Source organism: Hyalella azteca, unplaced genomic scaffold (assembly GCF_000764305.2).
Source record: "Hyalella azteca isolate HAZT.00-mixed unplaced genomic scaffold, Hazt_2.0.2 contig17676, whole genome shotgun sequence".
Lineage (NCBI taxonomy): Eukaryota > Metazoa > Arthropoda > Malacostraca > Amphipoda > Hyalellidae > Hyalella > Hyalella azteca.
The window spans coordinates 193,301-211,343 of NW_025947451.1; the positions used below are offsets into that span (position 1 = coordinate 193,301).

The window sequence follows — 18,043 nt, forward strand, 5'->3', positions numbered from 1 at the left end:
TGAATGTATGAAAATGTTGGTAAATGAAATAAATGAAGATGAATTGGAAAATTATTGTGTTGGTAAATGAATGCAATGGTAAAGCCTTATAGGCTGAGACGATGTTTTGAACACTTGGTTTACGGAGATTTAATTGAAAGTTACATATTTTATGTTCATGTAAATAATAAAATTTTTGGCAATGAATCCAATAACTTCTAACTAACATTTCGATGCGAGAATATAACATGAGTAATTCATAGAAATTATTGATGAATAACCAATTATTCTGAGTATGACATTAACGCACCGAAATATTTCGTCACAAGATAAATCTGAACTTTAGTTAAGGAATGAGCTGTATGGCAAACTTTAGTAAGGTTAAAAAAATTACGTGAAATTGCGATTTCAGAGCGAATGCCGATCCCTGCTGAAGTTCCAATAAAGGGAAATGAAACTGCTTGCACAATCAAGTTTATTTTTTTTTTCTCGTTGCAGAAATAGTTTTTTTTGCAACAATGAGAGATTTTACATGCATCACTTAAGCTGGTGGCAGCGAGGCTGTGCAGCTGATGGGTGGCAGTTCAGGTGGTGGCAGCGAGGCTGTGCAGCTGATGGGTGGCAGTTCAGGTGGTGGCAGCGAGGCTGTGCAGCTGATGAGTGGCAGTTCAGGTGGTGGCAGCGAGGCTGTGCAGCTGATGATTGTACAGCACATGTTACGCTGTGCAGTACATGTTACGCTTTGCAGCACATGTTTCAGTATGCAGAACATGGTACGTTGTACAGCTCATGTTACGTTGTGCAGTACAAGTTACACTGTGCAGCACATGTTACACTGTGCAGCACATGTTACTCGGTGCATAACATGATATTTATTGAACAAAACTTTCAATTCCTTAGCCTTAGTCTCAGATGCTCTGCCGAAGTAGGGAAAAGAACAAAAAATGAGACACTGGTTATGGAATTGAAAGTTTTGTTCAACAAATATCTTCCGAATGTCAATCTGCACGTAGTGTTGGTGAATAACTTTAAAATCGGCTCGTTCTTCAAGCATAAAGATACTCTCCCGCTTTTTATGCGTTCGTCCCTAGTATATAGATACAGTTGTGCGCAGTGCGCATCAGCGTGCGTCGGTATGAAGTCTCGCAATTTTTGCACTAGGCTGGCGGAGCATTAGGGCAGAAGTTTTAGAACGGGAACATTACTTGAGCATCCTCCTCATTCAGCTGTGCGCGTCCAAGTCGAGCAGTGCAATTAATGTTCGGTGTCGGAGAGTGATTGTAGAGTTTTAGCTTTCATGACCGGTATTTCTGACCTACGAATTTTAGAATCCCTGTATATTTTTAAACAGAACCTAGTTTAAATGCAGCCTTCAGCTCCAACAGTTAACTGTTAACTGCCTTATTACGAAATGAATAAATTAAGAACTTGAAATTTTTACCGTCACTGCACAGTTGTAAGTTTAACTTTTTTGTCGAATTTGAAGGTCATAACGTATTTTGGACAGTTATATAGGTTAATTACGTAATTTAGTAACAACAAAACACAATATACCTGACATATATACAATCCTGCACAGTTGTGAACTTATAGCGGAAATTTTCATCGGAGACCTAATTCAGACACAACCAATCTCATTGATACTATACTTAACCGTCACTGCATTAATATTTAATAATTGAAAGTGATTGGGAACCATTAATACCTTCAATGTCAGCGCATTATGTGCTACACACAAGTATACAGCTAAGCATGTGCTGCACTGCGTTACGTGTTCTTCACAGCGTAAATTGCGATGCACAGTTTAAAATTTGCTGTAAAGTGAAACATGTTACGGGACTTACCTTGGTGTCACGGAACTTTCCTCAGTGCCGCGGGACTAGCCTTTGTGTCACGGGACTGACCCTCAGGTCACGGGACAGACCTTAAAGTCACGGGACTGGCCTTCAGGTCACGGATCTGGCCTTCAGGTCACGGGACTAGCCTTAGTGTCACGGGACTGACCTCCAGGTCACGGGACTGACCTTCAGGTCACGGGGCTGGCCTTCAGGTCACGGATCTGGCCTTCAGGTCACGGGACTAGCCTTAGTGTCACTGGATTGACCTCCAGGTCACGGGACTGACCTTCAGGTCACGGGACGGCAGACGAGCGAGTATGTGACGGCTGGACGGGTTGATAGGGTCGACAATGGTTAGACAGGTGACGCAGCCGTCCACCGTCCCCAGGACGACGTTGGCGCCGTCCACACTGCACGCTATGCCCGTCAGCTCGGCCTGGACGCGGTAGTTGGCGATCATCGTCCCGTCCGCGACCCTGCGAACACCGGCGGTGTTGAACGCAACTGGGCCTATACTTCCAAAAAAAGTTAAGAGATCGTAAGTTCATCAGCCAATCATTGACGTTCTTTCACGCAAAATCCACCAATCATAGACAAGAAAATAGAACGTAAGTACTTACGTTCACTTAGCTAGTTTTGAAAGTATGGCTCCAGCGCCCATACTTCCAAAAAAAGTTAAGAGATCGTTAGTTCATCAGCCAATCATTGACGGCCTTTCAAGCAAAATCCACCAATCATAGACAAGAAAATAGAACGTTAGTACTTACGTTCACTTAGCTAGTTTTGAAAGTATGGCCCCTGATCACTGGGACATCACTTAACATCAGCGATAACAACATTAATGAAGCACTTTGTGCCGCTGGGAACCTGCTCTCACTACCGAGGAACATCTGGTCAGTTACTATTGGCGATCATCGTCCCGTCCGCCACCCTGCGAACAGCGGCGGTGTTAGAATAAAATAGAATGGAAGTGTCGCATTGAAGAAATAGGCCCATGGCCTGTCGCCGATTCGGGTACTTTTCGTGACTTGATTCACAAGGGATCCGGCCTTTGGAACCCGATCTTTCCATAACTGACGATTGATTGAGATAACTGCTCGCCTTATTGGCTGGTCCGTAAGGTGCTTGGCATTTCAAGACTGAACATTGCTCAGTTGTGCTGAACACAACTGAGCGCAATGATGCGCAGCGGTGTTAGGGACATCACTGGACATCAGCGAACACCATTAATGAAGCATATTCTGACACTGGGAACTTACTCTCACTGCCGGGGAACGTCTGGTCACCGAGACCATTTGCCCCACCTATAGACACACGAATAGTCGATATCCCCTTGGGCTAGTATGAGATACTGCCTACATCTAGCGCCAAACTTCATGCCCTAATTGAGCACTAGAATGGTTTTCATATACCCGCTTCAGGTGAGGACGATTCCGCACCTGAATACTCGCATGGTTTTCCTCCCCTCGTGGTGGTAGAGGATGATTTCTCACCTGAACACCCGAATGGCTTTCTTCCCCCTATTGTAGTAGAGGACGCTTCCTCACCTGAGAACCCTAATGTTTTTCTTTCCCCCCTCTTAGTAAAAGACGTTGCCTCACCGCATGAACACTCGAATGGTTTTCCTCCCCCGCGGTTAGAAGAGAACGTTTCCTCACCTGAACACCCGAATGGTTTTCCTCCCGCCGTGGTAGTAGAGGACGTATTCGTCGGTCTTGGTGAACATGCAGATGACAGTGAACACCCCTTCGGCCACCCGAGGTATCAGCGTCCGCACCGACGTCCCGTGTCGGAGCTCCAGCAGTTCCAGTCCTCCTCGAGCGGGGGCGAAGAGGCCGTAACGACCGTCGCTTGTCACCTGATAAATAGAAAATACTAATGATATTTTTTTAGATAAGTAATATAACAAACAATGTTAGCACCCCAACTTGTGAACCACCCATTCGCCAATTTTGACAACCTACTCGTACAAATTCTCTTATCCATTTTATCACTCCACAATAGTGGCCAGTTATGGTTTTCAAATCGTAGGCCATGGCCCTTAACTATGGATCATGAGCCTTTTTATGGGGGGAGGGGATGGAGGACCCAAATTGCGCACCATATTGATCTTGCCGAAATCGAAGTTAACTGAATTTTTAGTGAAATACCTGCCCATGATGCAATATGTAAAAGAATCGCAAATATAATGATTTTCTACATTTAGAACAGTCAGAAATCTCATTTATAGCGAACAAATGCTACAATACATATCTTTGGAAAGGAATATCTAGCATGTTCGGCCCGAAGTCAAGATTTGCCACTGGTCAAGAGGAAGAATTTGGAAGTCAATACAACACAATGTATGCTCCGCATTGAGGCTATGGTTCCCAAGACGCTTCTTGTTGCCTTCTAAATCACATTGAAAATTAAACTTTGGTACGCATCGTCAACCTAATGAAAAGAGTAGAACTGAACACCATGATTTTTTTGTATGTTGCCCTAAGACATGAAATCTGCCCACTGAGACCTCACCAAGACATCTGTGTGCTGTTAACCTGCAGAGGTAATATTCTTGATAGTGTATTTTTAACTGATAGATGAATTGTTGATAGTGTCCGGTGTATTAGGCGTCTCGTTCTATTCACTATAATTATATTTTAAGATTAGATCATCTGTAATTGAGACGTAATATTCACTAGATGTGACAGAGATTGATGGAAACGTACTAGACTTGAGTCAGCATTGACAACATCACGTGGCAGATCACGCGATCAAGACCTCAGTAGTGGGCGGAAGCCGTGATTCTATAAAAGGCTGGAAACCTTAGTAATTAGGCCGCGAGTAACTGATGGCTTGATCGCGTGATCAGTCACGAGATATTGTCTATGCCGACTCAGGCCTAGTACTTTTCCATCAATCTCTGCCACATCTAGTGAATGTTTCGCCTCAATTACCGATGTTTAATCGTAGAATATAATGGCAATGAATAGAATGAGACGCCAGATTGATACCGGACAATAGTTAAGGTCTTTCAAAATGAGAAAAGGAAACAATTGTTGCAGGATATCTGGTAGCTGATTCAATGCAGTCCCGCCTACTTAAAATACGTGATTCAAGCTTTGAATAGATTCAACCGACTACTACAGGGCGAGATTCTATGACCACCATACCAGATCAAAGATGCCATTGAGGCTGTCATAGACAAGCAAACTCGATCTCTGGAAAATGAAAGTCGGATGCTGTCCCGGTATCTATCTGTACGAGGTCGACGTAGAATAACACCTTACATTTGAGAGGCGGCAAGATGTCATGAAACACTTGTTAATCCGCCTAGACCCTAGAATGTGTTCAGACGTTATTTCCAGAATAGTGATATAAATGGGAATGTTCATATGGTTCATGATGCGTTTTCTTTCATTACGGCCTGGTAATTTGATCAGAAGGTTGTTATCCTCAATTGGTTTCTCGTTATCTAAACTGCCGTCCCCACTCGTAACCCACCTTACCGTACCCACTCATAACCCACCTTTTCACCCACACGTAACCCACCTGTCGTCCCCAACTTCTCACCTACTCGTAACACACTTTGCCGTACGCACTCGCAACCCACCTTCTCACCCACTCGTAACCCACCTTGCCACCCCACTTGTGGATGGATCGGATGAATTTTTTGGTGCGCACGTCGACGATGTTCCCTTTGTCGGGGTCAATGAGGGCGACCTGCAGCACGTGGCAGGTAACACGCGTCATGTATCAAAACACGTAAATATTTACCATACCTGAACTATACAAATACCAAGAAAATATATATTTCTGCTTGCATGTATGAAGCATTTAAACGGATTTATATTTATACAATGGAATGGAAACGTTAGGTTGATTGTTATCACCTAAAAGTTGCATATCGTAATGTCAGATAATTGTGTCTGACATGATATTTGGATTCACTGAATGATAGGTCTGAAGTTTATAATCATTTATTTATTATTATCACGTAGGTCACCTGTGTAGGCCTGTTAGGCATGGGCACCAGGGCGTGGAAGTCTTTGTACCCTGGATACTTGAGTACCATTTTGTGCAGCAGTGTACCCGTCTTGGCGTGGTAAACGAAGAGTACGTCCTGTTAAGCAAGTCGTGAAGTTAATACATGATATATCACTCGCACGAATACACAATCTGTCAATCATGACTTTTCTGTTAAAGAAAAAGCCGGCAACATTCCACACGCTTTTACACAGGTCCAGTTGCCGACTCGACATAGCCACGGCAGCGCCGGAGAGACTTCTTTGGCGCTGTTTTTGCGGTTACAGCAGCGCCACTTCGGAGCAAATAAGACCGCTTTGGCGCCGTTATATTAGCTGCGCAGCGGCGCTGCAGCGACGCCACACCCGACCTTTGTTGCGGTTATACGGACGTTGCGCGGTGCTACAAGCAATATCCTTTTTCGGTCGCGTTTAATCATGTTAAAACAGTCATTTTAAAACGAAAGAAGAAAATTAGGGTTTCGGGAGTGCTATTCTATTATTTGCATTTTAATGTTTTTAAATATATAACAAAATCCTGGAACAAATTTAATCTTTAATCCTGCCAGGTTAGCTATCCCATTGTGCAACAATTCATTGCCGCTTTGCGCTCACTCGCAAAAAAAGCACAAAATGTATTAAAACAAGTAAAGTAACGTTTATGAATAAATTAATTTCATTTTTAGAAATAATTCAATTTAATACCTTCATGCCGTCTGCAGCGTGCACGCAATACCTACCTTCATGCCGTCTGCAGACGGCACCAGCAGCAGCAGACCGTCTGCAGACACGCAGGGCAGCTTGAAGAGTCTGAAGGGACAGGCGAGTTCGTACAGGAGATCGCCGGAGGGCAGGCAGCGGGCGACCACGTGGCACACGTCCTCGCCTGAGCTCTGCAACGGCACACATTTTACTCATATTTCCTTCAATTTAGCTTATTCATCATGCTAATCCTATTAACTTTCTACTTAACACTATCAATCATTATCTTTAATCCTAATTTAAATGAGTACGAATATTTAATTGACTTATTTGATGGAATTTAATCTTGAATATTTGCTTGAGTCAAATGATACAAGGAATCCAGACTGGAAGGTCTAGAGTAGGTCGGGTGTTCAAGAATGGAGGAAAATTAGTATGTATGAATCAGTGACGACTAATATGAAAGTGTTATTAACAAAGCTTTCATTTATTGCTGAGACCTAGTTTTTGGGCATAATATATCGATAAGAACAGAAATTTTAATAATGCGTATACGCGTGCTTTAATTCCATTTTGACTCACTCTAATAAAATTCATGTTCAGCATATATTTACATAAATAAAAGGGATTTGAAACAATTTATAATCATGTTACTTTATAAGCATTTTTTTCAATACGTATTCCTTAGGTAATGTAAGTCACCTTCAGAATAAAACAAAATGCGGACACAGAAGCCCTGCTGAAGCTCATTTTGAAAATAGATAAGTTCACCATCGAATAGCGAGCTAAATCAGAGAAAACTTTGACAGAGGGGTTCTATTTTATACTGAATTGGAACACGGAGAAGCCGAAATGATGGTTTTTAAATACTAAAATGCGTAGTTGGTCACCAAGTAACACTGTCTTCAATTTATTTATGTAATAGAATATTTAAAGGTATAATGTTTGTTAGGATTTGTGTCTGAGAACATTAATTCCATACGCGGCATACACATAAGTCTTGAAGTCTTGAATTGAATTTTTTTCACTTTCATGGTTCACAAAAAAATATAATTACGTGCGAGAATATGAAAACTTGAAACAAATAAACTTGAATGGCAGGTCTCAAATTATGAAAATAATAATGAATAATCTTATAATGAAAATGGACATTTTTGTACATTTTCAGGATCTTCTCAATTTAAAAAAATGTAACTCAGTACTCACTGCAGTGAGTGACAGAGAGCGCATTTTCTCGTCGACGAAGACTTGAGGTCACGGACGGACAGAAAGACGGACGGACAGACAGACAGACAGGCAGACAGACAGACAGACAGACGGACGGACATGGCGAGCACAATAGTGCATCTTTTCCATAAATGAGAAAATGCGCTAAAAAGCGGGTAAATAATGAATTCAAGAATCTTGATCTATGTTATTTTCGCCGCATTTGAAACGATGAGCTCTACAGATGACCGCAACGACGTACCCGACAGCTGAACGTAACGACGTAACCGACAGCTGGTCGTAACACCGTACCCGACGAAACGACGTACCCGACAGATGGCCAGAAACTTGGTGTCGCCGTCGATGATGAGGAGCTGCACGACGCCGCGCTGTGGGGCCCTGAACTGCACCGACAACGTCTTGACGTTCCAGATGAGTACGTTGCCTGATTCCGTGGACACGACGTACCTGCAACCGACGTATAAGGTTGTACATCTAGTAATTGGTTTTATTAGCTTATGGACGTGCCCGTCATCTATAAATAGTTGTTACAATCTCTTTGGCATTCATGTTATCTAGTTATAGGTTTTATTAGTTTATAGACATTCACGTCATCTAGCAATAGATGCTGCTATCTCTTTGACATTCATCTTATCTAGTAATAGGTTTTATTATTTTATGGACGCTCACGTCATCTAGTAATAGATGCTGTGATCGCAATGACATTCATCTTATCTAGTAATAGTTATCTTATGGACTTCCCCGTCATCTAGCTACGGGCTTTGACTTCTGCTAGAACCACATTTAATTAGAATAAATGGTCTCTTTTGGACGTATGCATCTCCTAGAATCCAAAGGGGACTCACCTAGAGTCACTGGTGATCTCAGCATGGGTGACTATGGCGCCCAGGGGTGAGTCGGCGAGTTTGCTGGTGAGTTTGCCGAGTCTGAGGTTCCAGAGACCGACGCAGTTACGCGTCACGGTCACCGCCAGCGGCTGCGTCGGGGACAGGCTGAGAACAGTGAGAACAAGGAGGCTGAGAACAGCGATAACAAGGAGGCTGAGAACAGCGATAACAAGGAGGCTGAGAATAGCGATAACAAGGAGGCTGAGAAGAGCGATAACAAGGAGGTTAAGAAAGCGATAATAAGGAGGTTGAGAACAGCGATAACAAGGAGGCTGAGAACAGCGATATCATGGAGGATGAGAACAGCGATAACAAGGAGGTTAAAGGCCACGAAAACAACCGTAATGATGACAACAAGGAAGCTCACTATACCTATGATCGTACGATAACAAAATGCGGGCTAGGATATATGCTGACCTGCTGACCTGATGTGGCCGACCTTCTAACCTGATGTGGCCGACCTGCTGACCTGATGTGGCCGACCTGCTGACCTGATGTGGCCGACCTGCTGACCTGATGTGGCCGACCTGCTGACCTGATGTGGTCGACCTGCTGACCTGATGTGGCCGACCTGCTGACCTGATGTGGTCGACCTGCAGCTCGTGTCGGTCGATGACGTGCACCTGCTCGAAGATGTTGTTGATGTTCCAGACCTTGACGGAGCGATCGAGGGAGGAGGTGATGACCTGCAGAGAGAGGGGGGGGGGGTTTAGTGGTAACATGGAGGACAGACGTGAGGGATCATATGGACCCGAGATATGAGGGACCCTAGATAAGGGACCCGAGATGTGAGGGACCCTAGATAAGGGACCCGAGATGTGAGGGACCCTAGATAAGGGACTCGAGATGTGAGGGACCCTAGATAAGGGACCCGAGATATGGGACTCAGGATATGGGACCCGAGATATGGGGCTCAGGATATGGGACACGAGATATGGGACTCAGGATAAGGGACTCGAGATATGGGACTCAGGATAAGGGACCCGAGATATGGGACTCAGGATAAGGGATCCGAGATATGGGACTCAGGATAAGGGACCCGAGATATGGGACTCAGGATAAGGGACTCGAGATATATGGGACCTTAAATATGAAACCCAAGAAAAAGACCCTAGATAAAGGACTCAAGATAAGGGACCCGAGATATGGGACCAGAGATGAAGAACCTGAGATAAGGAACCCAAGATAAGAGACCCAAGATATGGGACCCGATATAAGGGCTCAGAAACAATAGACCCGGTACGGGACCCGATATAAGGGCTCGGAGATAATAGACCCGGTACGGGACCACTCACGGAGTTCCAGTCCCGGACGGTGAGGGCGGCCATGCTGATGATCCTGCCGAAGTGCGCGTCGAGTTCCTTGACGAGACGCCCGTCCTGCAGCGTCCACACGTACAGGCTCTTCCTGCAGATAACAGCCGTGATGTGATAACAGCCGTGATAACAGATAATAGTAGTGATAACAGATAACAGCCGTGAATTTACAGGAATTTAAAAGTAAAGAAAATAGCCAAAAAGTTCACCATTTCTTATAAGAGAAAACGTTTCGGAGTCCAGCTCCATCGTCAGTCAAACAAACAATTAGTAGCCTAAAATTCACATTCAAACAATTCAGGTTTCAATTCGCCGGCGTCAGGTGAGCCGGCGACTGCTCACCTGACGCCGGCGACGGCTCACCTGACGCCGGCGACGGCTCACCTGACGCCGGCGACGGCTCACCTGACGCCGGCGACGGCTCACCTGACAGCTCACCTGACGCCGGCGACTGCTCACCTGACGCCGGCGACGGCTCACCTGACGCCGGCGACGGCTCACCTGACGCCGGCGACGGCGTATTCCCTGCCGTTGGAGAGGACGCAGCAGTTGGAGGTCATGGGGCGCGTGCTGATGTTCCTCACTCCATGGGGCAGCTGTAGCCCCCACACCTGCCCCCCCTCCTGCACCTCCCACACCTGTAGGGTTTTGTGCAGGTGTAATCCATACTTAACAAATTTGTAAACATTACGGACAATTTAATCCACTTAACATAAAGTACAAAAGTACTCAAACATTTTGAAGGCTCAAACAGTCATACTTGTTTTGATAAACTTCTAATTAATATTAGATTTTTCTCACCTAAGGACTTTACTTCGTCTCAAGACGTCGATTCATTACAATTTTATCCATATTTCGTTAAAATTACGTCTTTGGTCACTACCACACACCTTGGTCACTACGATTTAGGTCACTGCCCTACAGGTCACTACCCTCTAGGTCACTACCCTCTAGGTCACTACCCTCTAGGTCACTACCCTCTAGGTCACTACCCTTTAGGTCACTACCTTCTAGGTCACCACCCTCTAGGTCACTACCCTCTAGGTAACCACCACGCACCTTGAACCCGTTCATGGTAGTCCCCACCAAAGTCTGCAGGTCGTACGCAAGCTGCAGCTGCAGAAGAGGCGTCTCATTGTTCATAGTCTGTACACGCTGCCATGCAGAGTCTGCTCTCCTGTGCAGACACACAGCGTGGTCTGCTGTACAGCAATAGACCTCCTGTGCAGACGCTCCTCTGCACTGCGCGCTGCTCAGCAAAATTAAATTTTAATTTTCAACGGCAAAAATACAAGGAAGAGTCAACGAACTTAAATGCGATCATAAAAACCCAATTGGACCTTTTAATTGTAACTACAAAAGCACAATCGAATCTCTTAATAGTAACAACAAATATACAATTGAACTTCTCAACGGTAACCACAAGAGCACCATTGAATTTCCTGAAGGCAAAAATAAAAACTCAATTGAAATATTTACCGGTAACTATATAAGCTCAATTGAGCTTTTTCTCAATTGAAATTCGCAATTGAAAATTTTAAAAATTTTTAACCATTTTCACGGTAACGATAGTAGCACTTTGACACTACCATCTAGAACTTGACATTACCATCTAGAACCTGACACTACCATATGGAACTTAAAAATCCCATCTAGAACTTTACACTACCATTTACAATTTTACACTACCATCTAGAACTTTACACTACCGTTTACAATTTTACACTACCATCTAGAACTTTGCACTATCGTTTAGAATTTTACACTACCATCTAGAACTTTGCACTACCGTTTACAATTTTACGCTACCATCTAGAACTTTACAGTTCCGTTTAGAATTTTACACTACCATCTAGAACTTTACACTATCGTTTAGAATTTTACACTACCATCTAGAACTTTGCACTACCGTTTACAATTTTACGCTACCATCTAGAACTTTACAGTACCGTTTAGAATTTTACACTACCATCTAAAACTTTGCACTACCGTTTACAATTTTACACTACCATCTAGAACTTGACCCTATCATATAGAAGTTGACACTACCATTTAGAACTTGATAGCCAACCGCTTTAATTAAATATAACAATCTGATAATTGGTTGTTACATTGAATTGAACTCTGTTAAGTTTTGGGTTTTGTGTCGTTCTGTGTGTTGTGTATAATACACACAACACAACAACACAATTAACTCACTACTGACAGTTTGGGCAAAAGTTATTTGCTCAGGAATAGAACATTTGTATTGCTGACAACCCTTCCCTTGACCATATTACATCTACTATACTAAATGTTTATTAATTATATAATTACATCTAACTACACTAAATATATATTAATTATACAATTACATTCACCACACTAAATATTTATTACTCATATAACTACATATACTACACAAAATATTTATTAATTATACAATTACCTCTGCTACACTAAATATTTATTAAGTATGTAATTATATCTACTAAACAGTCTAAACTAAACATTTATTAATTATATAATTGCATCTACTCCACTAAACATTAATTAGCTATATAACTACATCTACTCCACTAAACATTTATTAACTATATAACTACATCTACTCCACTAAACATTAATTAACTATATAACTACATCTACTCCACTAAACATTTATTAATTATAAAAGAGGAACATTTTCATATCATTTTCATATTAATTATATAATTACATCTACCACATAAATATTTATTAATTATACAATTACATTCACCACACTAAACATTAATTAACTATGTAACTTCATCTACAACATAAATATTTATATATATATAAATAAATATAACTATATAACCGGTCAAATACTCGTAGAAGAGCAGAGGCTGGAGCTCTGCAGCGGCGGTGACGGTGTGCTGAGTGAAGGCTCTGCAGTCGCTGCTGCTCACTGTGATGGCCGTGTACTCCTGCAGAGTCTGAGCAGGAAATACATCCATTAAGCGTTATTTAATAAAAAATTACATTAAGCGTTATTGAGTAAAAAAATATTCATGCAGCATAATAGTCATTATGTTATTATTCATAATAATATTCATATGTCTGTAGACATGATATTCATGCAAAAAAATTATGGTATGCCGCGTTAAATTTATGCAAAGTTTAAAAAAGTTAGTTGCAAGTATATACAATTTCATGGCAAATCTCGAGACAACTTTCTGTTAAAGGTTAATTTCAGATTTAATGTAAAATTTATGACTTTATTGTTTGAATTTTAAGGCATTTATACGCCCACACGAAAAGTTAAAGTTTCACGAAACTTTTAGCCACTCTAAGGTAACTTAATGAAAGTTGTAGACGTAAGAACTTGCCTCGAACTTCATGGTGATGATCTCGTCATCCCAACTTGATTTAACTTTGTCTACCAGCTGGCCTCTCAAGTTGAACACCGCCCAGCTGCTGTAGATGCCGAAATCAACGCTTTTCAACACATAGATAGAAGCCTTAGCTTATTAGAAGAATTATGTATTGAAATTGATGTTTGATATGAACTGGATATTTAATATCAATAATATAATATAATATAAACCTGAGCACAAAAACACGTGGTGAGCAGCACCACCTCAGCACAAAAACACGTGCTGAGCAGCACCACCTGAGCACAAAAACACGTGGTGAGCAGTACCACCTGAGCACAAAACACGTGGTGAGCAGCACCACCTCAGCACAAAAATGTAACTGGTCAACATTATCTTAACATGTTTCACCAACACGACTGACCTACACGAACGACCTACACGACTGACCTAATCGACTGACAAACACGAGTGATCTACACGAACTACCTACGTACACGACTGACCTATGCATGACTCACCAACACGACTGACCTACACGACTGACCAACACGACTGACCAACACGACTCACCAATACGACTGACCTACACGACTGACCAACAGGACTCACCAGGTTGTTGTTGGTGTGGGCGACGGCGAATTTGTTATCAGGTGACAGCGTCAGGTCTTGGAGAATGCCTTCGATCTCCGGCACAACCTGGAGGGAAACAATCGTCGTCAGTGACTACTTCGCTCTTGGCAGGTGGACACAACACGCACCAGCAACTACTTCGCTCTTGGCAGGTGGACACAACACGCACCAGCGACTAATTCTCAGTGTATGACTCATTTCCTCCGCATATAACCTAAATATTTATTCAAATGACTCACTTTCTTCACGCATGACTCACTTTTTTCACGCATGACTCACTTCCTTGACGCATGACTCACTTGACGGGTGAGGTCAGACGTGGCGAGGTCCCACGTGATGAATTTGTTCGACACACTGACGATGTAGCGCAGGTCGCTGGTCAGGGAGAAGCCGAACACCGCGAACTGGTGGCCTTCCAGTGAATACTGGAGACAGGGGTTCAATTTAATTCATTTATCGAAAGAATATTACGTAGAGTGCATTAATTAGCTTAATTAATTAAGCGTGTGATATCAGATATCGAACCAACATCACCCGACATGGAGTATTACATAATCGTAAGAGAACGGCAGCGACATTTTTTAGACCAAACTACGAGCAGAGAGCGGAAGTAGCCTTGATACTCAATGGTTAAAAATCTATAAAAACTTAAATTCTGCAATGAACAAGAGATAATGTGGTTTATTGTAAATTCTACCTTCAAGGGGCCGCCTGGTGTGTGCATGCAGTGGTAGGAGTGACATCCTTCCTTCAGAGGACCGCCTGGCGTGTGCATGCAGTGGTAGGAGTGGCATCCTACCTTCAGGGGACCACCTGGTGTGTGCATGCAGTGGTAGGAGTGTCATTCTACCTTCAGAGGACCGCCTGGTGTGTGCATGCAGTGGTAGGAGTGTCATCCTACCTTCAGAGGACCACCTGGTGTGTGCACGCAGTGGTAGGAGTGTCATTCTACCTTCAGAGGACCGCCTGGTGTGCGCATGCAGTGGTAGGAGTGTCATCCTACCTTCAGAGGACCGCCTGGTGTGTGCATGCAGTGGCAGGAGTGGCATCCTACCTTCAGAGGACCACCTGGTGTGTGCATGCAGTGGCAGGAGTGGCATCCTACCTTCAGAGGACCGCCTGGTGTGTGCATGCAGTAGTAGGAGTGGCATCCTACCTTCAGGGGACCGCCTGGTGTGCATGCAGTGGTAGGAGTGGCATCCTACCTTCAGGGGACCGCCTGGTGTGTGCATGCAGTGGTATGAGGGCATGAGGGCACAGTGCATCATGCCCTCTTCATCACACTGCTGCAGGAGGCTCTTGACATGAGGGTTGTTGTGCATCTCAGGCAGCAGGCGACCCACCAGCTGAGCTGCCAGCATGTCAGGGTACGAGGACAAGATGGCGCCGCCCAGACGAAGAGCGTCTGCCACCAGCATCAGCTCCCTGGGTATCAAGCATCCTATTATTTCCTATATTGTGCATCGATGTAAGTAACCTAAGGAGTAAATGAGTAATTAAAGTAAAGTAACCTAAGTCAAGTATACTGGACATAAAGCTAATAACCTAAGGTGTAATGTTTTGCTAATTGTGAGGAGTCAAGTAATGTAAGGCTGTTTTATAACCAATTGCAAGGTGTAAAGTATCAAATGATATCCGATTATTGTATTATTAATTATGCCTGTTACCTGTATTGGATATGTGCTTGGATGCTCTGTCCTCAAAATATCATTCGGATGACGCTAGGATGACATTACGATGGCATTCAGGTGGTACTGAGACAAAACTCAGGTCTAACTAAGACGGCTTTCAGATGGTACCGAGACGGGATTCAGATGGCACTGAGACAGCACTCAGGTGGAACTAAGACGGCTTTCAAATGGTATCGAGACGGGATTTAGATGGCACCGAGACAGCACTCAGGTGGAACTAAGACGACTTTCAAATGGTACCGAGACGGGATTCAGATGGCACTGAGACAGCACTCAGGTGGAATTAAGACGGCTTTCAGATGGTACCGAGACGGGATTCCGATGGCACTGAGACAGCACTCAGGTGGAATTAAGACGGCTTTCAGATGGTACCGAGACTGGATTTAGATGGCACTGAGACAGCACTCAGGTGGAACTAAGACGACTTTCAGATGGTACAGAGACGGGGATTCAGATGGGAATGCGTCTTTTAGTGCGTATTGCAGTAACTGAGAACCTACTGAACATGATGTCAGGGAGGAGTATTGAACCATTTAATTGTGACATGATGCTCACATTCAATCGTTTGAACATTTAATTAAGTTTGAATTTTAACGTTCGGCGTGTGATCACAGCTTTGAAGAAAGTTCTTGCCTGAGTGAATAACATTTCCTAAGCTCGAATATTAATTTTTATCATGATGATGTTGAAATGATGTTTCACAAAAGACGACATTGGTACATAAAAAATCATTGATATATATGCATAAATGAGAAAATTTTGTGTTGGAATTAAAATGAATAAAATTCAAGGGAAAATCTGACTAGATGAATGATTTTGTCATTGAAAAAAACTTTATCAATTGGATAAATAATGGATTGATTGTAAATAAATACGGAATTTGGCAAAAAGTATCGCACATTTGAGGAGAAAAAAAAACACAAGGAAAACTGAAATATATAAATACTAATTTTAAAAAATCGGAAGAATAGCTACGCTGTTGAAAAAATAGTTAAAAATGGAAGAAATATATACGAAATTGACTTAATAGTTACAAATTTGAGCACTAGCTACGTAAGTGGAGTATTAAAAATTGGAGCAATGAGGCTACGAAATTGACGATATGATTACAAATTGGAGTAATAGCTACGTAATTGAAGAATGCGTTGGAAATTGGAATAATAGCTACGAAATTGCTGAAATTATCAGAAATTCGAGTAACTGCTATGTAATTGGTGAATACGGTAGAAATTGCAACAATAGCAATGTAATAGATTAATTGGTTTAATTAAATTGTAGGAGTCGAAATCGTGCAGGATTCTGCTCGGAAAAACATTAAAAATTAGATAGATAATCAAATTGGAATACAAAGAGAATAATTGAATGGAGTAGTTGCCATTTGGATGGAATAACATTACAATTTTTTAAATACACGGAGAATTCTTCTATAGAATACATAAGGCATGCTGAAAAACATGAAATGAATTCAGGCAAAATTACACTCTACTGAAAAATGATCGTTTGTTGTACGACGATCGTAACAATCGGCGTTATTACTAAAGAGAAATTATTAGTTAAAGTGGACGCAGAACTTTAATTAAAATTACATCAAATACGATGCTTGGGCTTACTTAAGCAAATCGATTAAAAGTTCAGAAGAGAAAAGCCGTTTTCACCTCTTCCACTTCTGCTCCTGTTCGCGTCTTCGGGACAAAAGATGGATCGGCGATAAATCCTTGATAAATATGAAAGCAATAGATGAGAGCAATAAATGAAGGCATTAGATGAGGGCAATAGATGAGAGAAATAAATGAGGGCAAAGATGAGGGCAATAGATGAGAGCAATAAATGAGGGCAATAGATGAGGGCAATAGATGAGGGCAATAGATGAGGGCAATAGATGAGGACAATAGATGAGGGCAATAGATGAGGGCAATAGATGAAGGACCCGCTGACCTGTTCTGGTCCCTGCTGTCTATATGACAGGACCCGCTGACCTGTTCTGGTCCCTGCTGTCTATATGACAGGTCGCATCTTCGAAGTCGCTGAGCAGCGCTTGTAGGGGGCGCGAGGAAAGCTTCGCGTGGAGCCATTGGTAGTTGAAGAGCACGTGGCTGAATAGGTCGTCAAACCGTTGAGACCTGACCAGGTGGTAGGGCAGCTCCCCGAACTGTGAAAATATGAGTAATATGTTCACTGTGAAAATATATTCGGGCAATCAACCACCTTGGTTGACTACTCACCTTCATGAGATTGTAGTGGTCAACTCGCAGTAATGATGTTGTATAGCGGGTGACTTGTCCTTTTCGGTGTAGAAAGGTACCACCCATTCTCATGAGGTTGTAGCGAGTCACTTTTCCCTCTTTTTGGTAGCAACCTAACCTCTCTGAGGTTGTAGCGAGTCACTTTGCCCTCTTTTTGGTAGCAAGCTAATCTTTCTGAGGTTGTAGCGAGTCACTTTACCCTCTTT

The 18,043-nt window shown here is 42.7% G+C and overlaps 1 protein-coding gene across 1 annotated transcript in view; it reads right to left on the bottom strand.

Annotated features, from left to right (window-relative positions):
• Nucleotides 1–520: 520 nt before the first annotated feature.
• Nucleotides 521–18,043, bottom strand: part of LOC108676096 (NACHT and WD repeat domain-containing protein 2) — a 33,620-nt gene continuing 16,097 nt past the window's right edge. Inside the window, exons 17-34 of the mRNA XM_018164135.1 lie at nt 17,571–17,743; nt 15,109–15,328; nt 14,203–14,328; nt 13,857–13,969; nt 13,286–13,394; nt 12,786–12,892; nt 11,013–11,202; nt 10,455–10,591; nt 9,933–10,044; nt 9,217–9,323; nt 8,596–8,742; nt 8,059–8,197; nt 6,562–6,714; nt 5,803–5,919; nt 5,433–5,519; nt 3,476–3,675; nt 2,104–2,293; nt 521–700 (exon numbers count right to left, since the gene is read on the bottom strand). Coding sequence (XP_018019624.1) covers nt 521–700; nt 2,104–2,293; nt 3,476–3,675; nt 5,433–5,519; nt 5,803–5,919; nt 6,562–6,714; nt 8,059–8,197; nt 8,596–8,742; nt 9,217–9,323; nt 9,933–10,044; nt 10,455–10,591; nt 11,013–11,202; nt 12,786–12,892; nt 13,286–13,394; nt 13,857–13,969; nt 14,203–14,328; nt 15,109–15,328; nt 17,571–17,743 — 2,607 coding nt within the window. The remainder of the gene's footprint in view (nt 701–2,103; nt 2,294–3,475; nt 3,676–5,432; nt 5,520–5,802; nt 5,920–6,561; nt 6,715–8,058; nt 8,198–8,595; nt 8,743–9,216; nt 9,324–9,932; nt 10,045–10,454; nt 10,592–11,012; nt 11,203–12,785; nt 12,893–13,285; nt 13,395–13,856; nt 13,970–14,202; nt 14,329–15,108; nt 15,329–17,570; nt 17,744–18,043) is intronic.